General features: G+C 41.9%; 1 protein-coding gene across 1 annotated transcript in view; it reads left to right on the forward strand.

Annotated features, from left to right (window-relative positions):
* LOC140200666 (cytokine receptor-like factor 2) overlaps nucleotides 1-25,603 on the forward strand; it is a 67,083-nt gene that overhangs the window by 29,446 nt on the left and 12,034 nt on the right. The window contains exons 4-8 of the mRNA XM_072264231.1: nucleotides 3,630-3,765; nucleotides 6,914-7,095; nucleotides 11,158-11,303; nucleotides 17,077-17,236; nucleotides 21,584-21,686. Of these exons, the coding sequence (XP_072120332.1) occupies nucleotides 3,630-3,765; nucleotides 6,914-7,095; nucleotides 11,158-11,303; nucleotides 17,077-17,236; nucleotides 21,584-21,686 (727 nt within the window). The remainder of the gene's footprint in view (nucleotides 1-3,629; nucleotides 3,766-6,913; nucleotides 7,096-11,157; nucleotides 11,304-17,076; nucleotides 17,237-21,583; nucleotides 21,687-25,603) is intronic.

Here is a 25,603-nt window from a genome sequence, read left to right on the forward strand (position 1 = left end):
TCCCTTTTGTCAATCAACTGTCCAGCTCTTGGCTCCATCCCTCCCCCTCCTGTCTTCTCCTATCATTTTGGATCTCCTCCTCCTCCTCCCACTTTCAAATCTCTTACTAACTCTTCCTTCAGTTAGTCCTGACGAAGGATCTCGGCCTGAAACGTCGACTGTACCTCTTCCTATAGATGCTGCCTGGCCTGCTGCGTTCACCAGCAACTTTTATGTGTGTTGCTTGAAATTCCAGCATCTGCAGAATTCCTCATGTTTGCGTTTTTAAATTCATCTATCACCTACCACTTTGTACTTTTTCCTCCCCTTCCCTCACCTTATTGGTTTGAATTGTCATTTATTTTTCCAGTCCTGATGAAGGGTCTCGGCTCAAATCATCGGCTATTTATTCTTTTCCGTCGATGCTGCCTGTCTTGCTAAGTTCCTCCAGCATTTTGTGTGTGTTGCTTGGATTTCCAGCATCTGCAGATTTTCTCATGTCCCTTTTAAATATATTGATTTTATTCTGCTTAACCTTTCAGTCACTCTTGGAATAGAAAAATCCTGCCTCTATCCTCTCACAGATTCATTGAAATATCTATCTCACCTAGACACTTGACAGTTTGGTAAGGCAAATGCTCTGCACAAAAGAGCATAAACCCGCAGAGCTGCAAGCACAGCTCAGCACATCATGGATACCAGTTTCCCTGGCATGGACTCTATCTTTACTGCCTGCTGCTTCAGAAAGAAGCCAGCATCATCAAAGATCCCATCCACCCCACACATTCTCTCTTCTCTCCCCTCCAATCAAGCAGAAGACACAAAAACCTGTAAGCATGTACCGCTAGGTTCAAGGACAGCTTCTATCGCATTAGTGTAGGTCTATGGAAAAGTTCCCTACTATGATAAGATTTGACCTCACAATCTACTTCATTATGATCTTTCACCTTATCGCTATCTTCATGGAAACTTCTCTCTCGCTGTTACACTTTCCTCTACAATCTGTGGTGGATTTGCTTTGTGGTACCTCAACGCACTGTTTAATGAATTGATCTATATGAATAGTATTCAAGTTTTCCACTTTATGTCAATAAATATGAAAATAATGAACCAATTCCAGTTCCAGATTTATCTGCAACATGCCCTCTTTTCAAAGATTCAAAATTCAAGGTACATTTATTTTCAAAGGGTATAAATTATACGACCTTAAGATTCATCTCCTTACAGGCAGCCACAAGACATCAAAAAAAGACTAACAAACCCCCAATGGGGAGGGAGGGAGGGAGAGAGGGGAGTGGGAGAGAGAGAAAAAGAGAAAAAAAAACACAAATTGTGCAAACAATAAAAGCAAGCAACAGCTTTCAGGACTAAAATGAGTCCATAGACACAAAGCCTGGAGCAGCCAGAGCAGGCCCACAGCCTCAGCCTCAGTTCATCATACAGTGGAGCAAGTTGTTGCGGAGCTTGCAGACACAAAGCCCGAGGCAGTAGGAGCAGGTTCACAGCCTTAGCTTCAGTGCTCCAGAGAGCAGAGTAAGAGTCGCAGAGCAGCAAACTGAACTGGCCCAACCCTCGCCTCTGGCCCCGACACCTTGCTTTTTCAGTCCTTCTGGCCCGATATTTAAATTTTCCAAATACCAGGTAATTGCCCGCACTAGGACCTGGGCCCTGTTGCTTTGATATGCTCTGGGCCTGGAGCTCATCACCCATGTTCCGTCCCATCATCCATCTCATTATAACCTGACACCTTACTGTCCACCTGCGTTGGACTTTCTCTGTAATTATTACACTTTATTCTGCACTCTGTTATTGTTTTAACCTGTTCTATTTCAATTTATTGTGTAATGCCAAGTTCATGGCAGATGCAATTTAATGTGGATAAATGTGAGGTTATCCACTTTGGTGACAAGAACAGGAAAACAGATTATTATCTGAATGGTGGCCAATTAGGAAAAGGGGAGGTGCAATGAGACCTGGGTGTCATTGTACACCAGTCATTGAAAGTGGGCATGCAGGTACGGCAGGCGGTGAAAAAGGCGAATGGTATGCTGGCATTCATAGCAAGAGGATTCGAGTACAGGAGCAGGGAGGTACTACTGCAGTTGTACAAGGCCTTGGTGAGACCACACCTGGAGTATTGTGTGCAGTTTGGTCCCCTAATCTGAGGAAAGACATTCTTGCCATAGAGAGAGTACAAAGAAGGTTCACCAGATTGATTCCTGGGATGGCAGGACCTTCATATGATGAAAGACTGGATTGACTAGGCTTATACTCTCTGGAATTTAGAAGATTGAGGGGGTATCTTATTGAAATGTATAAAATTCTAAAGGGATTGGACAGGCTAAATGCAGGAAGATTGTTCCCGATGTTAGGGAAGTCCAGAACGAGGGGTCACAGTTTGAGGATAAAGGGGAAGCCTTTTAGGACCGAGATTAGGAAAAACTTCTTCACACAGAGAGTGGTGAATCTGTGGAATTCTCTCCACAGGAAACAGTTGAGGCCAGTTCATTGGCTATATTTAAGAGGGAGTTAGATATGGCCCTTGTGGCTACGGGGATCAGGGGGTATGGAGGGAATGCTGGTACAGGGTTCTGAGTTAGATGGTCAGCTATGATCATACTGAATGGCGGTGCAGGCTCAAAGGGCTGAATGGCCTACTCCTGCACCTATTTTCTATGTTTCTATGTTTCTATGATATGACCTACATGAACAGTATATAAGATAAACTTTTCATTCTACTTCAGTACATGTGCAGATCATAAACCAATTCCATAGGGTGCCATGATGGTGTGCAATTAAGATAATCCTGTTACAGCGTGGGGCCTTGGAGTTTGGAGTTCAATTCCAGTGTCCTTTGTAGAAAGTCTGTATGTTCTTCCTGTAGGCATGTGGGTTTCCTCTGGGTGCTCCTGTTTCTTCACACAGTCCAAAGACAAACCAGTTAGTAGGTTAATTGATCATTATGAATTGTGCTGTGATTAGGCTAGTGTTTAATAGGTGGGTTGCAAGGCAGTGTAGCCCATTGGACTAGAAGGGCCTGTTCCACACTCTTTCCCTAAATAAATAAAATTCCAATTTCAGTTACTGATTTCCACTAAAAACAGTTAAACTATTTTAATAATTCTACTTTCTGTTTTGTATTTCACTATACCGTCAGTGACCACTTTGTTAGGTATCCCATCCACTTCAAGGTTTGATGTGTTGTGTGTTCAGAGATGCTCTTCTGCGCACCATTGTTGCAACACACTGTTAGTTGAGTTACTGTCACCGTCCTGTCAGCTTGAACCAGTCCGGTCATTCTCCTCTGACCTCTCTCATTAACAAGGCGTTCTTACCCACAGATCTACTTCTCACTGGATGCTCTTTGTATCTTGAACCATTCTCTATGAGCTCTAGAGTCTGTTGTGTGTGAAGATCCCAAACCAGCAGATTCTGAGGTACTGGCACTAACAATCATTCCATGATCAAAGTCACTTAGATCTCATTTCTTCTCCATTCTGTTTAGTCTGTATAACAATTGAACCTCTTGACCATGTCTGCATTCTTTTATGCATTGAGTTGCTGTCATGGATTGACTAATTAGATATTGGCAGTAACAACAGTATATACTTGCCTAATTCCATGTTCTTTTATCTTTCACTGCTCTACAGGACCACATAGATTGGTGCTTAATAAATCAGACTCTTCTGAGTTGTGCTACCTGTATCCTGATGGTAAATACTTGAACTGCTCATGGGAGAAAGACAAGGAGAAAAGGAGAAATATAACTTATTACATTAAATATATGTAAGTCTTCTTCGGGATCCATGTGCCAAAGATCACAATGGAGCCAGTAATATGAATCGTGTAATGTATCCACTACAGCAACAAGGAAGGGGAGCAGAGGTGTGAGGAGCTAGTTGGTTTACTTTGGTGGTGTTTTAGGTTGATAATTCAGTCTGGAATAGGAGCACAAGCTGTGTGACTTGTATGTCAGAGTCAGCAGAAAGAATTTTCAGATACAACGATAATAGCTGCTACCATAATCATGTATGGAGCATAGATATTCCAAGTGTAAATTCCTTTGAATAACATTGAAAAGGGCATGGAACCAATTAAATTTCAAGTCAAGTCAAATCAAGTTTATTGTCATTTAACTATATTCATGTATTCCATCAAATGAGACAATGTTTCTCTGGACTGGGGGGAAAGCACCTAACACACATATAATAAACAATAACTTTAAAAAGTGACGATAAAATCTACAGATGTGTTGCCCATAAATAAATAAAGAGCATTGCATAAGTTAAATATTGTAAGAAATGGAATAGATTAACCAGAGGCACTTTGAATGTAGGCAGAGAATTCAGAAGAGTAATGGCCTAAGGGAAGAAATTGTTTTCCATCCTGGCCGTTCCTGTTTTTATCCATCAGAGTCTCATGCCTAAGTCAAAAGTTTGGCAGTATTTGTATTCATGGTCATTTTTAATTGGTTCTCTGCCTGTCTTGGTTGTTCAAAGAAATTCATTATTATTCAAAGATGATGTGTTCATGGACCAAGTATGCTTGGGGTTAATATTTCTGTAGACACATGGCTGGGCAGTGGAGTGGCCATTTACTATAGAATTCCACAAGTTCCTCTGACTGGTGATTTATGACAGTCCTCATATTACATTGAAATTTGGAGCACTTGCTTGTAGAATAGGGGCGTGATTTTGCATGAGGGTGCAATCACCATCTGGAACCCTAACAAATAAGAGCCAATCTCCTATAAAATAATCCCATTGTATTTCAGGCTCACTTCAAAGCCGTAATCCCATTTAATGACCTTCCACATCAGAGCTGGGGTCTTGCAGATTCGCCCAAACCAAAGACGCAACGGTTAATAGGTTAGTTGGGTCACATGGGTGTAATTGGGTGGTGCAAGTTCTTTTAGCAGGAAGAGCACGTTCCTGTGCTGTATCTCTAAATAAATAAATTTCGGAGAAAAGTAAAGACTTTCCTTCTGCTTGCTTGACAAATATCCATTTTCAGCTAGGAGCCAATAAAATCAGTTGTCCATATCAACAAATTCATTTATATTTGTTATTGTTTATCAAGAAATTTATTGATATTTGTTGGATCTTAGATCTTCATTGGCTTCTGAATATATTATCTATAACTGTATTTCTGTTACATTTTATTAGCTGGTAAGGAACAGCCAGAGGCAGCTAAAGAAGCCATTTCTCTTTGATTTCATGACACAAAATGCAGAAGGAACTCAGTAGGTCAGCAAGCATCAATGGAAAGTAATACAGAGCCGATGTCACATTAGGACTTTCTTTTTAAGAAGTTGAGGTTGGAAAGGAAGGAGAAGACAGGGATGAGAGCAACGATCAGAGGGAGTGAATAAGTTGTGAGGATTTATAAACGTAGATGAGGGGGGAGGATTGGGATATTCAGGGAAGCTAGGATGGAAGGAAGTTGGAGACTCAAAGGAATGAAAAGGTGACAGTGGAGCCAGTGAGATGAGTGGAGTGGAAGCATCCAGGGCCAGTGGAACCAGAATTGGAGATGGCGGGATCTGTGGTATGGAGGCATCTGATCAAGTGTTTTTGTGTCTTTGATTTAATAATTAATTTGAGAGCTTCGAAACAATAGTTGACAAATCACACCTCTAACTGACAGGCTAATATGGTCGCAGTAAGTTATTGAATACTATAGGGATGTAAGATATTGTAGATTCTGGAATCTGCAGTATAAACAATCTGCTGGAGGAATTTTATTGGTCGGGCTGCATCTGTGGAGGGAAATGGAAGTCAACTTTTCAAGAGACCCTTTTTCTGGAATGGAAGAATAGAGGGGAGATAGTCAATATAAAGAGATGAGGGAATGGGATGGAGCAATAACTAACAAGCAATAGCTGTAACCAGATGAGAAGTGGTGATACAGAGATAGAGGAGGGGAGAGTAGAAATAATAACAGAGGCTGGAAGGTTGATAGATGGAGACAACAGGGTTGCAGGCATGGAATTTTGTTAAGAAAGGAAGATGGATCATTGAAGCAATCAAAGGAAGTGGGATGGGAAATTGAGAATGGTGGGGAGAGGGGTCCTCGTGCAGGGAGTGTGTGAGTGATAAACAAATAGGGTGTGTGGAGAAGGGAAAAGAAACAGATTGACTGAAGCTAATGGCTTCTGGGGGTGGGGTTGTTGCTGTGCGTGTGTGTGTGTGTGTGTGTGTGTGTGTGTGTGTGTGTGTGTACGTGTGTGTGTGTGTGGGAGGAACTGGGTAGATCACATTGAATTCCCCAACTTCAGGAAACCTGCTCCCTATCTCCTCCCTGCTCTTTCAGTCCAGGTGAAAGGTCTTGACTAAAATGTCAATTCTCCATTTTTCCACAGAAGACACAAGAGGCATGAACACTAATTTCTCTAAATCCTGATAATCACTTCCCTGTGTTTCTCCCCACACTCCCTTTCTTCCCTTTTCCCATTCCCCATTCTCATGACCTCCGTCAGTTCCCCACCTCCTTTCCGTTATTCTATGATCCACAGTCTCTCCTATCAGAATCTCTCTTCTTCAGTCCTTATCTCTTCAATCTATCACCTCCCAGCCTCCCACATTATACTCCCTCCCCCACCCATCTAGCTTCCCACTCACCGGGTCTCACTTCTCATATTTCCCTGGCCACAACTTTCTTATTCTGACTTCTGCACTCTTCCTTTTCAGTCTTGATGAAGGATCTCAGCCCAAACCGCCAGTCATTCCCCTCCATAGATATTGCCTGACCTTCCAAGTTCCTCCAGAACCTTGCTAACATTGTTTCTTTCACAGCTTGATTTGCTGATTTCCTCCATATTGAAAAGATAAAGCCAATTGTTTTGAGGTGTGATTGGAACAGCAATGATGATCGCTGGAAATGCTTAACTCTGCTTCTAGTTTACATGAAAGATTCAGTCCTTAATTTCCTGCAGGTTGTCAAAACACATGCCGCTGAAGCGGTGCCAACAATATGTAAGGGATGGAAGTCACAATATTGGCTGCTACTTTAACGTCAGTCTTGAAACTGTCAATACTAAATTTCTTTACGTCTACGTAATGGATAACGGCAACGTAACAAGAATAGGACCTCAGAAATTTCTACTTATCGAACATGGTATGCTAATTTTTGAGCAGTTTTTTTTAAATCAAAGTCAAAGTTGAGTTTATTGTCATTTGCACAAGTATATGTATGCACAGATGCAATAAAAAAAATATCTACAGCAGCATCACAGGCAAAGAGCATCAGTGGTGTTCACAAGATAAACGTAAATGCAAATTAAACAGAAGTTTTACTAATATTTAAACTTTATTTGGAGAAGCACACAGATAGGAAAGGTTTACAGCAGGGGTTCCCAACCTTTCTTTATGACAGGGACCCCTACTATTAACCGAGGGGTCCATGGACCCCAGATTGAAGCCCTTGGTTTAAAGAGTTTTGGACCAAACTTAGGTAAATCAGACAAGCTTAGGTATTACACAGTAAAGTTTGTCAAGGAGCTTATTTCAGAGCTGTATTATTCTGACTGTATATATCTCTGCCTTAACATAGGTTAAAACCTAACTTAGGTTACAATCTGAAGCAAGAAATTATAGAAGATGTCAAAAGTCAAAGTTGAGTTTATTGTCTTGGGCACAAGTACATCTATACACAGGTTGAATGAAAAATGTAATTGCAGCAGCATCACAGGCACACAGCATCATATAAGCAGCATTCACAATAAAAATATTTTGCAAAAAAGAACACAAGTGGAAAGATAAGAAACAGAAAATTCATTTCAGTGTGAAGTGATCATAGTGTTGCTAAACTGAAGTGAGCATCACTGTGCCGGGGTTTATTCAAGAAACAAATGTTTGAAAGAAGCTACTGGGCTTGATCCTGGTGGTGTAAGGCTTCAGACTTCTATACAATTGCTTCTCCCAACTCAGGAAAACATTATATTTGCCAGGTTTTTTTTTGCTTTGGTGAACTTTCTTAGGAAATGCACTGGTGTGAAAAGAGATGGAGTGATTGGGTAACCTAGTCACCATGCTACAGCCATACTGATTATGGTTTGATCCTGATGCACCGAACTGAATGGAGCATACTTCCATAATCATACATAAATTTCCTTTCTGATTCTTGGCTTGGGTTGCATCAATCTTCCTTTCCAGATAGACACAACTGCATGAAATGCCTTAATTATTGGTTTGTATAAATGTATTTGGGCAGTGTCAGTGTGTTCTGTTCTGCAACTCGGGAAAGTTAACATGGCATTCAGTGGTTCCATTTAATATCCGAGAATGTATACGGTATACAACCTGAAATCCTTACTCTTTGCAGACATCCATGAAATGAAAGAAAAACTCCAGAGAATGAAAGACAGGAAAACATTAAAACCCCAAAGCTCCACCCCCTCTCATGTTTGACCAAACTTTTGAAATCACAAGCGCTTTGGAAAGAAAAGAGAACAGTGAATTTACTGTGCTTGGATTTCCAGGTTTTTGATAAGGAATTGTGTTTTTTTTTTAATTTCAGATTTCCTGAATGTGTAGTTTTTAATTTTTAATAAAACTCTTATGAAGTGTTTCACTAAAGGTTGTTGGAAGTAGTGAAAACTCTTGATATAAAGCATAATGCCTCCCCATGGATACAAGATCGACTGGCTAACAGGGCAGTACGATACCAGAAAGGGTGGCATGGTAGTGCAATCATTTCAAAGTTCAAAGTAAATCAAAGTAAATACATGTCACCATACACAGTCCTGAGATTCATTATCTTGCAGGCATTCACAATAAATCCATAGAGTAATAACCTTAACAGAATCAATGAAAGATCACCCAACTTGGACCTTCAACCACAGTGCAGAAGAAAACTAACTGAAAATACAAAAAGAAACAAATAATAATAGTAAATAAATAAGCAATAAATATCAAAAACATGAGATAAAGAGTTCTTGAAAGTGAGTCCATAGGTTATGGGAACATTTCAATGATGGGGCGAGTGAGTTAAACAGAATCTAGTGCTTTCCTGGTGTATATGATGCATAATCACTTTTCGGGTTTCCAACTGGGTTCAGGTGTCGATTTTAACCAACGTTTTGATGACAAACTCTGCCATCTTCAGTTTAGTCTGGTGATACATATGGTGAACTCCCATTGCCTGACCATCCAGATTGTTAATCCTCAACCAATCAGGTTTCCCCTGGCCCACCTTGTTTAAAATCGTATTCCAGGTGGGAAGGTGGGACAAGATGCGACAGCAGAAGACTGATTGGTTGAGGACTAACTGGTCATGAGGGATGGAAGATGGGAGTTGAGTATGAATACCATCGGACCAGACATTCCTAGTCATCATTCCTGAAGAAAACGGCAGAGTTTGTCATTGAAGCATTGGTTAAAATTGACCCCTAGAGCTGACTGGAAGCCTGAGAAGAGTTTACCTAAATTCAGTGAAGTTATCCACTTTGGTTCATCAGCGGCAGTGATCATTGATTCCTACCACTGTAAGGAGCTTGCGTGTTCTACCCATAAATATGTGCATTTCCTCAGAGTGCTCTGGTTTCCTCCCACATTACAAAGATGTGTGGATTCGTGGGTTAGTTAGTCACATGGGTATAACTGGGCATCATGGGCTCATTGGCTTGGAGGGCCTATTACCACTCACAATCTGATTGACTTTTCCTGCCTCCAACCAGTTAATTACAATTTGGTTTTTAATTTGTAAATTAGATTCAGTCAGTCCCTTCCTTCTTTCGTAACATTAGCTCAATAACCCATCTTAATTTGATGACATTAAGTTGTTGGTCAATAAATGTGAATGTAATTAGATTTTTGTGAACTTCCATTCTGATGACGAATGGCTGGGCAACAATAACATGGTAGTGAAGTGGTATTGAGAGATTTTAGCCCAATAAATAATTAAGGTCCAGTGAGATACAGTTCCGAAGCCATGAGACAAGGAATGTGATTCAGGAGTTGGGGCACTCCTTGTGTTCACAGCTATTGTCTCTGCAGATTGTCAGAGATGCACCATGGGAAACATCTCAACTCTGCCCAGGACTGCCAGAAATTGTGAAAAGTTCTGAACCCAGCCCAGTCCTTCATGCAAACCAACCTTCCTTCCGTTGACACTTTCTCTACTTCTTGATGCCTCTGAAAAGCAACCAAAATGATCAAGCATCCTTCCCAAACCAGTCATTCTCCTTTTCCCCTCTTCCAATGGGGAGAAGATACAAAGGCCTAAGAGCAGAAATCACCAGACTCAAAGACACCTTCAATACCATTGTTAGAAGAGTAAACGGGGTGGGGGGTTCATAACCTGCCAAATATTGAAAGGCTGAGATTAAGAGGACATGAAGAAGGTGTCTCTAATAGTAGGAGCATCTTGGACTGGAGGGCACAGCCTCAGAATAGAAAGATATTTCTTTCGAGCAGAGAGACAGAGGAATTTATTTAACCAGGGGACGGTGAGTCTCTGGAATTCATTGCCCCATACAGCTGTGGTGGCCAAGTCATTGGGTTGATAGGTTCTTGGTTATTGAGGATGTCAACGGTTTCGGGGCGAAAGCAGAAAATCAAGGTTGGGAGGGACAACAAATCAGCCAAAATTGAATGATAAACCAGATTTGATGGGCTGAATGGCCTAATTCTGCTCCTGTTTCTAATGGTTTGATGGTGCCAGATGATGAGATTAAATGAATGTTGAAATATTCAACAGCTTGCTGACTAAGCAAGGCAGATAACTAAATCCAGAGCATTTCCATGTTATGAAAGTGAAACTGATGAATCCTTTCTACATAAGAATGAGGTTCTCTAACATTATTGAATTCAAAACTCAGATGTATGCACAAGTACTTGTTCCAATGAACAGCAGAACTAATTTCTAACACCCCTGCCTTTTTCTCCTTTTTTTACTTATCAGTTCTATGTGCCTTTGATGACATTCATTACAATATCAATGAAGTAAGATTACTATATTACGTGACTTCCATGTATTTTCTGACTTAGGGACAAGATAGATTTATGGAAATGCATAAAAATGGGACCAGCTTGCTCCTCAGGAATGGGTTCTGAGGAGGACAAGTCTGTGACAAGTCAACTTCCTGTCCTTTACAAGGGGCACTCTATGTTCTGCAGTAAAATTCCAAACTATATTTTGTGAATATAATTAATGTTGTACTTTGTCTTAATATCTCAGCAAAAATGAATCCGCCACTAATCCAGACAGCTAAACTTGATGGAAAGGAAAGGGTTTTGTTGACGTGGAATGCAGAACGTGGCAGGAAACCAGGTTATCTTCAGTATGAGATGAAATACAAAAGCAACTGGGACTCAGCCTGGAAGGTATATGTCTCGCAAGATTCATTGAGCTCACTCAGTGCATTGGTATCATGGTGTTTCAGGCGCAGCACTTGTTCCGCTTGCAAGGTTAAGTGACAGGAGGGTGATCAGTGGGGAGGGACAAATGGACAAGGGAGTTGCAGAAAGCAGAAAGTGGGAGGGAGGGAGGGAAAGATGTGCTTCGAGGTGGGATCCCGTTGGAGATGGTGGAAGTCACGGAGGATTGTGTGCTGGACACGGACGGTGGTAGGATGGTAGGAGCGGACAAAAAAAACCCTGGGGTGGCAGGAGGATGAGATGCGGACAGTCGTGCATGAAGTGGAAGTGATGTGGTTCAGGGCAGCGTTGATGGTGGAGGAAGGGAAGTTCCTTTTCTTTGAAGAAGAAGAAGGACATCTCCTTAGCTCTGGAATGAAAAGCCTCATCCTGAGAGCAGATGTGGTGCAGCTGGAGAAATTGAGAGAACCAGGATCACCCAGTGGCCACCAATTTCAATTCTACTTCCCATTCCCATTCCAAGATATCAGTCCATCGCCTCCTGTGCTGTGATGAGGCCACACTCAGGTTGGAGAAACAAACCTTATATTCTGTCTGGCTGGCTTCCAACCTGATGGCATGAACACTGAGTTCTCAAACTACCAGTAATGGCCCCTGCCTCTCCTTCACCATTCCCCATTCCCATTTCTCTCTCTCACCTTATCTCCTTACCTGCCCATCAGCCCCCTCTGGCACTTCTTCCCTTCCCTTTCTCCAATGGCCTTCTGTCCTCTCCTATCAGATTCCCTCTTCTCTAGTTTTTTATCTCATCCACCAATCGACTTCCCAATTCCTTACTTCACCACTCCCCTCTCCCAGTTTCACCTATCACTTACTACCTTGTATATCTTTCTCCTCTCCCCCCATCTTCTTACTCTGACCTCATCTTTTTTCTACAGTCCTGATGAAGGGTCTTAGCCCAAAACAACGTCTGTTTACTCTTTTACATAGATGCCACCTGACCCTCTGAACTCCCCCTGCATTTTGTGTGTATTACTGGGACTTCCAGCATCTGCAGATTTTCGCTTGTTTGTAGTTAGCCTATCACAACTTCGCTTTCAGTATCGTGTGCCTTATGTCTCTAGGTCTATCCATCCACCGTTAGCAGACCATAATTCTCTCCCAAATTCTCTCTACTTCTACGCATCACTTTCTTAGAACACAGAACAGTACAGGACAGGAGCAGGGCCTTCAGCCCACTATGTTGTGCTGAACCAATTCAATTAATTCTCCTTGAGCTCTCTTTTGCCTAATCTGTGAAAATAGTTTAATGTCATTTTTCTTTGATAACACTACCTGGGTGGACTTTGGTATAGTTTTTTAAACATATTACATTTTCTATATAAATACTCCATTATTAATGGACAGAAAATAAATAACCTAATTTGGAGTACTGATCAGTTTTGGTCATCTATCTACAGGAAAGATGATAACAGGGTTGAAAGAGTACAGAGAAAATTTACAAGGGTCTGGAGATCTGAATTATACGAAGTGATTGAATAGGTTAGGACTATATAATTTAGAACATAGAAGATTGAGAGGAGATTTGACAGAGATATACAAAATTATGAGGAATATAGATAGGGTAAACGCAAGCAGGCTTTTGACACTGTTTGTTGGGACCATGACCAGAGGTCAAGTGTTAAGGGTGAAAGGTGAGAAGCTTAGGGGGAACATGAGGGGAAACTTCTTCATTCAGAGAGTCCTGAGAGTGTGGAACGAGTCGCCAGCATAAGTGGTGCATGCAAGCTTGATTTCAAAATTTAAGAGAGTTTGGATCGGTACATGGATAGTAAGGGTATGGAAGGCTGTGGTCTGGGTGCAGGCTGATAGGAGTAGGCAGCTTAACTGGGTCAGAATGAGTTAGATGGACTGAAGGGCATGTTTCTGTGCTGTACTTCTCTATGATTCCATGACTGCAAATAGGAACTCGATTGATTAAGCAGCATCTATAAAAAACAATCAAAATCAGGTTTAATATCACTGGCATATGTTGTGAAATTTGTTAACTTTGTGGTAGCAGTACAATGCAATACATGATAATATAGAAAAAACTGTGAATTACAGTAAGCATGTATATGTATATGAGATATTTAAATATGTAGTGTAAAACATAAATAAAAAAGTAGTGAAGTGGATTCATTGTCCATTTAGAAATAAGATGGTTGAGGTAAAGAAGCTATTCCTGAATTGTTGAGTGTGTGCCTTCAAGCATCTGTACCTCCTTCCTGATGGTAACAATGAGAAGAGGGCATGTCGTTGGTGGTGGAGGTCCTTAACCATGGATGCCAAATGCTGACAATTCAGATGTCACACAGTTATTGATATAAACTTTAGGTGTTAGAATGATGGGGGAATTAATGTGTTGCAAAGGTTTTGGAATGAGTGGAGGTAGAGTTATGAAAGGTAAATGCTGTAAGATACTTTCAAATCTATTACATTTTAATTCAAACTGAAACAAGGTTTATTTGAAGTGAGGGAAATTTAATACGATTCATAAAATCTATCACTAAAGAGGGAAGAGGGTTTAATTTCCCCTGGTTAATGTATTTGCATAAAATTCCTCTGCGTACTATTTTAGGATTTAAAATAAAATGAATCCTTTTCCCAATGTGTTTAAGAAATGGCTGGCCCTTAACACCCTTTCTAATTCTGCCTCGGCGCCTTGTGTAATTCTTCCGATAGATGATTGCATGAAGAATACAAAAGACCATGAGGACAAAGTCCAAAAGATTCAATTAGTTTGGAAAGAGTAAAAAAAAAATCTGTTGAAATTCAGCCATTGAGAAGGGCTAAATTCACCACAGACATAAAGAGATGAATACCCCCTCACTGTATTAAAACCTTTTGGGCTTCAAAATCTACCAGAACTCTTCTCCTACTGTGTTCGTCTCAAGGCACAACAGGGTTAATTTTGTTTTGAAGTGATGGGATATAAGATGGATAATTTCAATGTGGCCTCTCTCTTCTGATTTCCATTTCCAAATGGGAGTGAAATTTGGAAGAGGTAGTTAATTGGTGGAGAAAATAATACTGCTCATTTCAAAGTGTGTCCAAACCTGCAGGGAGCCGGAACAAAGGTTGCTGCCTGGGCTTAGTGACTATACATGGTACAATAGAATATTTTCTGATTCATTCTATGAAGCAACAGGGGAGATACAAAAGTGTCTGGGAACTAAAGGCCAGTATGAAACTGCAATCTAATCATGAGTTTTGGCAGCCAATCATAAGTATCTCTGCTATCCTTTTGCCATTCTTGATAAAACATCATTTGAAATTCCTTATGATTCTACAGCCTCATTCCCTCTACTCATTTTCCATAATGTTGTATTTCTCTTCAGAGAATAATGCAGTGAGCACTGGTGTGAAGTAGATATCACTTGATGTGCACATTCCTAGCCCAAGATCATTAAACTTTATGGCTGGCAAAATACCAGGGGCAAGATGTGTATAATTTTGCATTACTTCCTCTCAGGAGCTTTCAAGAAGATTTAGAGAATGCTACCAGGAATCCAGGGTGTTAGTTGCAAGCAGAGGTTAAGTTGACTAGGACTTTATTCCTTGGATCACAGGAGAATGAGGATGACCTTACAGAGTTGTTTGAAATCATGAGCGGCATAGATGGTCACAGAATTTTTCCCCGAGAAAGGTTCCAAAAGCTAAAGGACATAGATTTAGAGTGAACAGGGAAAGATTTAAAATGGACAACTTCTTCATGCAGGTGGCATATACTTATATGGAACAAGGTGCCGGAGATCGTAGTTGACGCAGGTACAGTCACAACATTGAAAAGACATTTGGACAGATACGTGGATAGGAAAAGTTTAACATAAAACATAAAATATAGAACATTACTGCTCAGTATAGTTCATTCGGCCCATGATGTAGTGCCAGCATTTTAACGTATTATAATATCAATCTAACTCTTCCCTCCAAAGTAGCCCTTCACTTTTCAATTTTCCATTTGTCTACCTAAGAGTTTCTTAAGTGTCCCTAATCTATCCGTCTCTACCAGCACCCCAGGAACACGTTCAACACAACCAATCTCTGTAAAAATCCTACCTCTGGCAACCCCCACCGATACATTTTTCCAATCATCTGACCTCTCATATTAGTTATTTCACCTTGAGAAAAGATCTCCAGCTACCCACTCAATCTTGTATGCCTCTATCAAGGTGCCTCTCATCTTCCTTTGCTCCAAAGATAAAAGCCTTAGCTTGCTCAACCTATTGTCATAATATGACAATAGACAATAGGTGCAGGAGTAGGCTATTTGGCCCTTCAAGCCAGCACTGCCATTCACTGTGATCATAGCTGATCATCCACAATCAGTATCCAGTTCCTGCCTTATCCCCATAACCTTTGATTTCACTATCTTTAAGAGCTCCATCCATCTCTTTCTTGAAAGCATCCAGAGACTTGGCCTCCACAGCCTTCTGGGGCAGAGCATTCCATATATCCACCACTCACTGGGTGAAAAAGTTTTTCCTCAACTCCATTCTAAATGGCCTACCCCTTATTCTTAAACTGTGGCCTCTGGTTCTGGACTCACCCATCAGCTGGAACATGCTTCCTGCCTCCAGCGTGTCCAATCCCTTAATATATGTTTCAATAAGATCCCCTCTCAGCCTTCTAAATTCCAGAGTATACAAGCCCAGTCGCTCCAATGTTTCGACATATGACAGTCCCGCCATCCTAGGAATTAACCTTGTGAACCTACGCTGCACTCCCTCAATAGCAAGAATGCCCTTCCTCAAATTTGGAGACCAAAACTGCACACAGTACTCCAGGTGTGGTCTCACCAGGGCCCTGTACAGCTGCAGAAGGACCTCTTTGCTCATATACTCAATTCCCCTTGTTACGAAGGCCAGCATGCCATTAGCTTTCTTCACTACCTGCTATACTTGCATACTTGCTTTCAGTGACTGATGTACAAGAACACCTAGATCTCGTTGTGCTTCCCCTTTTCCTAACTTGACTCCATTTAGATAATAATCTGCCTTCTCGTTCTTACCACCAAAGTGGATAACCTCACATTTATCCACATTAAACTGCATCTGCCCACTCACCCAGCCTGTCCAAATCACCTTGCATTCTCATAACATCCTCCTCACATTTCACACTGCCACCCAGCTTTGTGATCTTTAATGTGCTCTTTAATCGAGGTGGGGTTCAGAAGGATATAGATCAAATGCTGGCATATGTGACTAGTGGTGTAGAGACTGTTTCTGTGCTGTATTACTCTAAGACTCTATCTGCTTCAATGTGATATGTAGCTCTTTCTTCCTACTCTTCCTCCTAACCGATGTACTTACTAGGAGCATTGTGTATGCAGGGACCTTAACATTATCAATGATCCCTCCCATCTGTCCAACAATCTCTTTGATGCCCTACCATCGAGCAGGAGGTACCATAGCACCAGAACAAGAACTGTTAAGGTGGGAAACAGCTACTTCATCCAGACCTTGAGATTACTGAACTCTCTACCACCTCCTAGGTTTCACCAAGTATGAAGCGTCAGTAGCGTTATACTGTTGAGTCCGCTACTATCCATAGTTCTTACGTTGTAATATAAATAGTCTGTATTTATTATTACCACGTTTACAGGTACTCTGTGAGCTTCATGCAAATTGGAATTTTTTTGCACCATGGTGTATATGTCAGTAAACTAATCTCATCTAAAATTGCCTCTTTTTAATGCAATAACTCAGTCACTCTGCAACATTGTTTGTCCTTGCAGACAGAATCAACTCGTGGACTATCATTTCACTTGTTAAATGCTGATCCTGCAAAGTGTTATTTCTTCCATCTAAGATCCAAGGTCTCTAAAATGTATGCGACTAAAGGCTACTGGAGTGATTGGAGTCCCGCACTTATTTGGAAAGAAAAGACTGCAGTAGGTGCTGAATTTTGTTTTCAAATCTTGATCTCCTTATGTATTTTTATTTATTGTACTTAGAGATACAACACGGTAACAAGCCCTTCCAGCCCAATGAGCCCACGACACCCAATTATACCCAAGTGACCAATTAACCTACTAACCCATACATCATCGGAATGTGGGAGGAAACCAGAACACCTGGAGGAAACCCACGCGGCCACCAGGAAGAATGTATAGGCAGTAATGAGAACTGAACACAGGTTGCTGGCATTATGTTAACTACTACACTAACATGGCACCCCACCTAGAAGCCAACTCTATTTTTCAGACACTAATTTGTCTTCTGAAACTCAGACGATTCTGTGTAAGAACTACGACACGTAGCACACTACTGGATAAATGCAACAGGTCAGGTGGATTTCATAGAGGGTAAAGGACCGAAGATATTTCATGTTGAGGCCCTTTATCTGGACTGGATGAAGATTCTTGACCCAAAACATTGACAGTCCATTTCCCTCCACAGATGCTATGTAACCTCTAGTAGATTGTTTTTCTCCCCCTACAGATTCTAGCATCTGCAATCTCTTGTGCTACATCTCAGAACGTAAGCCAAAAATGCATCATTTCCAGCCACAATATTTAAATCAAACACAAATTTAATTATCATTCAACATACATGAATACAGCTGAACAAAACATTCCTCTGGGGTCAAAATGAAAACATACAGAGCACATTTAAAACAGTAAGCAAAAAAACAGTCACGCAAAAAAAGAACACGTATATGGCCCGAGACCCTAAGCGATATAGAAACCATAGAAACCATAGAAAACTACAGTACAGAAACAGGCCCTTTGGCCCTTCTTGGTTGTGCCGAACCATTTTCTGCCTAGTCCCACTGACCGGCACACGAACCATATCCCTCCATACACCTCCTATCCAGGTATCTGTCCAATTTATTCTTAATCGTTAAAAAAAAACCCGCCTTTACTACCTCATCTGGCAGCTCATTCCATACTCCCACCACTCTCTGTGTGAAGAAGCCCCCTTAATGTTCCCTTTAAACTTTTCCCTCCTCACCCTTAGCCCATGTCCTCTGGTTTCTTTCTCCCCTTGCCTCAGTGGAAAAAGCCTGCTTGCGTTCACTCTATCTATACCCATCATAATTTTATATACCTCTATCAAATCTCCCCTCATTTTTCTACGCTCCAGGGAATAAAGTCCTAACCTATTCAACCTTTCTCTGTAACTGAGTTTCTCAAGTCCTGGCAGCATCCTTGTAAACCTATGTCCCACAAATTAATGGTATCGTTCCTGGCACTGCAATACAGCCTTTCATTCTAGCTGAACCAACACTAGAGGACAGCCCTCAACCATGCATGGATGCTAAGCTGCACTGCCTCCAGTGTCTCCTCTCCTAGACTGCAGCAGCAGGCAAGCCCACGGCTTGAGGCCTAGTCCTTGCTGAGGCTACACTGCTTCCCCGTTACCTGCCAAACAAGGAAAACAGGCCTGCAGCATCTTACATTATCACCTTGTATTTGCCCTGTTTGTTTTCTTTTGCAAATGTTGTTTGTCATTCTATGTTGTGTATAGTTTTTCATTGATTCTTTTATATTTGTGTTCTACTGTGAATGCCCACAATAAAATGAATCTTAGAGTAGTATGTGGTGACATATATGTACTTTAATAATAAATTCACTTTGAACTTTGTATTTATAAAAGCTCAAGAAGGAAACGCAAGAGATTAAACATAGAAAAGCATCTTTTTAATTATGTATATGAAGATTTAAAAGAACAATTATGTTCTATTAAATGTTTATATACATAATTAAAAAGACAGGTATATGGATAAGAAAAACAAAACTGCTGATGCTGGAATCTGTAGCAAGATAGAAACAATCTTCTGTAGGAATTTGGGAGGGGGTTGGTGGAATGCAATGGATTAGCAGGTACCTGAGGGATGAAGCTGTGACCAAATCGTTGGTTTGGCTCCAACGTGAATACTGAATCCATTTTTGGTCGCATTACTCCAGGATAGATGAGAAGATCTGAGAAAGGGTGAACGATGGATTTACAAGAATGATTACAAGGAAGAAGCACTTTAAATACAAAGATGAAGTGAGAATCAGTGATTGTTCCCCTAAAAAGTGAGGATATTGAAAGGAGATTTGATGGAAATATTTAAAATCATGAAGTGTAAGAAGAGAAAAACAATTCCCATGGACAAAGGGGAAGACAGAGAATAGAAAATCAGTAAAACTCAGGAACAAGCCCTTCTGCCCATGTGACTGTGCTGAATTAATTAAATGCCGAATTAAATTAATCCCGCCTGCCTACAGACTGTCCATATCTCTCCATTCTCTGCACATTTCTGTGCCTATATCAGAGCCTCTTCAGTGCCTCTATCATACTTTACTCCACAACTGGCAGTGAATTCCAGTCACCCACCACTCGCTGTATGAAAATATTTCAAACATGAGGAAGTCTGCCGATGCTGGATATCCAAAGCAAAACACATAAAATGCTGGAGGAACTCAGCAGGTCAGGCAGCATCTACGGAAAACAGGAAACAATGGGCATTTCGGGCCGGGACCTTTCATCAGGACCGGAGAAAAAGATGAGATCAAAGTAAGAAGACGGGGGGAGCAGTGGAAGAAGCACAAGCTGGGAGGTGATAAGCAAAACAGGAAGAGGGGGAGGTTGAAGTAAAGAGCTGGGAAATTGATTGATAAAAGAGATAAAGGGCTGGAGAAGGGAGAACACACACAAAACTGCTGGAGGAACTCAGCAGGCCAGGCTGCATCCATGGAAGAAATGTATAGTTGATGTTTTGGACTGAGACCCTTCCGCAGGACTGGAGAAAAAAAGATGAGGGGGAGATTTAAAAGGTGTGGGAGGGGAGAGAAAAACACAAGGTGATAGGTGGAACTAAGAGGGGGAGGGATGAAGTAAAGAGCTGGGAAGTTAATTGGTGAAAGAGATATAGGGCTGGAGAAGGGGAAACCTAATATGGGAAGACATAGGCCACGAGAAAAGAAAAGCGGGAAGGAGCCACAGAGGGAGTGATGGGCAGGCAAGGAGATAGAGTGAGAGAGGGAAAAGAAAATGGGGAATGGTGAAGTGGAAGGGCGGAGGAATTACTGGAAGTACAAGAAATCGATGTTTCAGAAGGAATAAAAGGTATTGGTCCTTCAACCTGAGTGTGGCCTCATTGCGACAGGAGAGGAGGCCATGGATTAACATGTCGGAATGGGAATGGGAAATGGAATTGAAATAGGTCTACTATCGGATGAAGCGTAAGTGCTCGGTCAAGGGAGAATCTGATTGGAGAGAACAGAAGGCCATGGAAGAAAGGGAAAAGGGAGGAGTACCAGAAGGAGGTGATGAGCAGGTAAGGAGATAGGTGAGAGAGGGAAAAGAAAATGGGGAATGGTAAAGGAGAGGAGGGGACCATTACCAGAAGTCCGAAAACTCAATGTTCATGCTATTAGGTTAGACTCAGACGGAATATAAGGTGTTGCTCTTCCAACCTGAGTGTGGCCTCCTCACGACAGTAGAGGAGGCCACGGACTGACATGTTGGAATAGGAATGGGAAGTAGAATTGAAATTGATGGCTACAAGGAGATCCCACGTTTTCTGGCGGGCAGAGCATAGGTGCTCCGCACGGCAGTCTCCCAGTCTATGCAGATCTCACTTTTCAGAGCTATGCAGGAGAGCAGGTTATTTCAAAGTTCAAAGTAAATTCATTATTGAGGTACATATATGTTACCATATACAACCCTCAGATTCATTTCCTTGCAGGCACTTGCAGGAAAATAAGAAAATAAAGTAGAATGAATAAAAACAAATACATCAACCGAACTGGCGATTTGTATTAGCAGGATTGCTTGCACAGGCTATCCCTGCATTAGGGCCATTCATGCTGAGGAAGTTTGCCCTCAAAATTCATAAATCTCTCAAAACTCACTCAGAATAAAATTAATTCTCTTTGTGTGAAAAAGGAAGTAATAAGTAAACATGGAATTTATTTTTGTTGCACTTTACGCATGTGCATACGGCAAATCCTTGCGTTACAGGAAGTCACGACATGGCCTGTTTTCTAGAAGCGTCACCCCGTCACGTAGGGTCAGCAGAGACTCAATGCGCTGAATGCCTTCCTTCTGTACCGTAAATGAATCAATGAGTGTCTTCCATCACAATGGCAAAGGACAAAGTCCTCATCTGCTTTAGGACATGACATTGGCAAATAAGAAGCCTAATGGCAAACTGAAGTCCACACTGAAGAAAAAGTATACCTGAAATTTTAGTAAGTTATATTGCTGGATAATGGTTCTTTAATGTGTTTCTCCATCTTCTTCCCCCAGACTCATGCCCCTCATCTAGGATAAAGATGCTTTTCCTGGTGTTACTGCCAGCAGCACTACTTGTTTTGGTCATACTAATCTGCGTGCTTTATAGAGTAAAGAGGTAAGTCATGGATTTCTCAGTGGGGAAGTCTGTGGTATTTTGGGCTGTTGATTGAAGCAGAGTGAAGATAACGTCAACAGTAATATAACACTGAATGAGTATCATCAATTAGATCTTTGGTCACGTTAATCTGAGTAACATTGGTCACTATTCAGTCACAGTTTTACTTAATTACTTAATCCCATCATCCCTACAGAGGCAACAGGCCGCCAACAGTAGCTTGCCAGAATTCTCTATGCTGGGCCAGTCTTTCATGTTGCCTCCAGGCGCAGCCATCTTTGAAGAGTCTTCCTCTCCCAAGGATGAGGTCTTTGGAGTTTCTAATGGTGATTCTGTAGTACTGGGTTTTTACAGGGTGGGGTTGCTAGCCCCATGGCTAACCTTCCTCTTTATGTAGCTGGGATTGGTCCTGTCCAAGTCAGAGTTCATTCACAGTGGAGCCAACTCTTATTGAGGCTGAAAGCTTAGAAACACTGTCATTCAATGGGGCATTTATGATCAACTACAGTTGCTTCCAGAATGGTTCTTGCCCCTTTCCCACACAGCTCACCCCGCACTTTGCTCTTCCTGAAAGTTGAGCCTTATTACACACCTCTTTGTAGATGACATGGGGATACAAATGTCATACAGTAGAGCCCAAAGGGACAACGTCAAAGGGAGAGAAGTATCTGCTGGCATTGAAGCGGGTCCAGAGGTGGTTCACAAGAATCATTCTGGGAATGAATGAGTTAATGTATGAGGAGCATTTGATAGCTCTACACATGACTCAGTGCAGTTCAGAAGAATGAGAGGGGATCTCATTGAAACTTACTGAATATTGAAAGGCCTGGATAATGTGGACTTGGAGAAGATGTTCCCTATAATTGGAGAATCTAGGAAAACACTGCATAGTCTCAGAATACAAGGACGTGATATTAGAAAGAGTTGAGGAGGAATTTCTTTAGCCTGAGGGTGGTGAATGTGTGGAATTCATTTACACAGACTGCTGTGGAGGGAATATTTAAAGTGGAGGTTGATAAGTTCTTAATTAGTAAGAGTGTCAAAGGTTAAGGAAAGAAGACAGGCTAATGGGGTTGAGAGTGATAATAAATCAGCCACAATGGAAGGGTGGAACAGAGGGGCTGAATGGCCTAATTCTGCTCCTATTTCTTATTTTCTTATGGTTTTATCAGAGGAAGCAGAAGAAGGTTCATCAGCCAACTCCTACCTAGGCTTCACAGGAAACCACGCACTCCTCTGCATCTCAGAGGACCAATGTGCATGCAAGCTACACTTCTGAAAGATGGTCTCAAAGTAAAGCTCACTACCTCTGGTGCAACCGTTCCCTCATTTATATGGGTTCCATGTAACCATATTAAAACCTATATACCTTGGTATTTCAATATTTGACTAGATACTTCTTCAAATGTTGTGCGAGGATCCACCAACCCCTCAGGTAAAACATTGCAGACCCTTCTGTGAAATAATTCTTCCTCATATTCCTCAGACCCCAGCCGGCAGCCAAGCTCAAGGTCCCAGACCCCAGCTGGCAGCCAAGCTCCAAGAACCCAAGCCTCGAGGGTTCTTGGAGCTTGGCTTGGGATCCTTGAGGTTAGGGTTCTTGGAGCTTGGTTTGGGATCCAAGCCTGAAGTCCCCAGCCTCCAATCTCAAGATGCAAGGCCCCAGCCTGCAGCCAAGCTCAAGACCCAAGGCCCTGGCCTCAAACCTCAAGTCCCCAGCCTGTCTCCAAGCTCAGGCCTCTAGACCCCAGCCACATCCTGCCCTGAAGCCATGTCATGTCCTTGCCTGGTTCTGGGGTCCGAGCCCGAGGCAAGACCCAGGTTCTGGGTCCTAGTCCGGTCTTGGGCTCGGAGTCAAAGCCTTGTCCATGGTTTCTAGTCCTGGTCCCGCTTTCCCAAGCCCAAGTCTGCATTCTTGTCCCTGCTCCTGGTCTGAATCCTGTCACGTCCCTACTCTAGTCAAGTCCTGTTCCTTGTACTTCAGTGCCCGCGTCTTACATTTGGGTCCGTTCCCAGTGCCCCATTGTGACATAAGTTATATTTAATTTCATGAATTTCAGATTGCTAAACTCTCTGGGTGTCCATCTGAGACTTGAGCCCTATAAACTCTGAATGCTTGAGTTGTGGCTTTGACCAGAATCTGGTGCTTCCTGTTAGGTGGATCTTAAATTATAGAGCAGCATCACATGTTATTCGGGTTTTAAGACAAATGTTTAAATTACTACAGCATTATGTTATCTTTCATGATGCAATAAGTAGTTCAAGGTTATCACGAAGTATTTTACCACCTGCTGAATAGCCTGATTTCTATCTGATACTCAACAGCACTGTACAATGAACTTCAATCTGTGGTATGCCAGAGCTATTAAACTCTCAAATAAGCCCCACCCTCAGCTCATTTCATTGCCGAATTTCCAAAGAGAAGGAGGGTTGTATCTGGAGGTGCATGATCTCCTCTTGCATGATGATGATGCCACCCTCAGAGTGGAGGAGAAACACCTTAAATTCTGTTTGGTATCTTCCAACATGATGGCATAAATACCAACTTCTCCTTCCAGTAATTTTCTTTCCTCCTGCTCCCTTCTTCCTCTATTCCCCATTCTGGCCTTTCACCTCTTTTTACCTGCCCATCACTCCCCCTGGGTCCTTTCCTCCTTCCCTTTCTCCTATGGTACACTCGCCTCTCCAATCAGATTCCTTCTTCTCCAGCTTTTTATCTTTCCCACCCACCTAGCTTCACATATCACCTTCAAGCGAGCTTACTTTCTCTCACTCCACCTTTTTATTCTGGCACCTTCCCCACTTCCTTTCCAGTGCCGAAGAATGGTCTCAGCCCAAAATGTCAGCTGCTTATTTTTCGGTTCCATAGATGCTGCCTGGCTTGCTAAGTCTCTCCCGCACTTTTGTGTGTTGCTTTGTACCTGGTGATATCTGGTAAAAGTGTTACACTTCATCAAAAGGCTGGATGTCCCATAAGACATGGGAGCAGAATTAGGCTATTCAGTCGATCCAGACTGCTCTGCCATTCCAGAAAGCCAGCTCCTCCAACATGGTGGACCTTCCATGGGACTGCACTGTATCATGACAAAGTTGATGCTTGGGAGTGGGGCTTTTACCCAGAGTCATACAGCATGGGGATTGTCCTTTGGCCTACATTGTTCTTGCTGGACATAAATTCAGATCAATATCAAACCCATTTTCCAACACTTTGTCATAGAAACCATAGAAACTACAGCACAGAAACAGGCCTTTTGGCCCTTCTTGGCTGTGCCGAACCATTTTCTGCCTAGTCCCACTGACCTGCACACGGACCATATCCCTCCATACACCTCCCATCCATGTATCTGTCCAATTTATTCTTAAATGTTAAAAAAGAACCCGCATTTACCACCTCGTCTGGCAGCTCATTCCATACTCCGACCACTCTCTGTGTGAAGAAGCCCCCCCCCCCAATGTTCCCTTTAAACTTTTCCCCCCTCACCCTAAACCCATGTCCTCTAGTTTTTTTCTCCCCTTGCCTCAGTGGAAAAAGCCTGCTTGCATTCACTCTATCTATAACGATCATAATTTTATATACCTCTATCAAATCTCCCCTCATTCTTCTACGCTCCAGGGAATAAAGTCCTAACCTATTCAACCTTTCTCTGTAACTGAGTTTCTCAAGTCCCGGCAACATACTTGTAAACCTTCTCTGTACTCTTTCAACATTATTTATATCCTTCCTGTAATTTGGTGACCAAAACTGAACACAATACTCCAGATTGGCCTCACCAATGCCTTATACAACCTCATCATAGCATTCCAGCTCTTATACTCAATACTTTGATTAATAAAGGCCAATGTACCAAAAGCTCTCTTTACGACCCTATCTACCTGTGACGCCACTTTTAGGGAATTTTGTATCTGTATTCCCAGAT

This window comes from Mobula birostris, chromosome 7 (assembly GCF_030028105.1).
Source record: "Mobula birostris isolate sMobBir1 chromosome 7, sMobBir1.hap1, whole genome shotgun sequence".
NCBI classification, from domain to species: Eukaryota; Metazoa; Chordata; class Chondrichthyes; order Myliobatiformes; family Myliobatidae; genus Mobula; species Mobula birostris.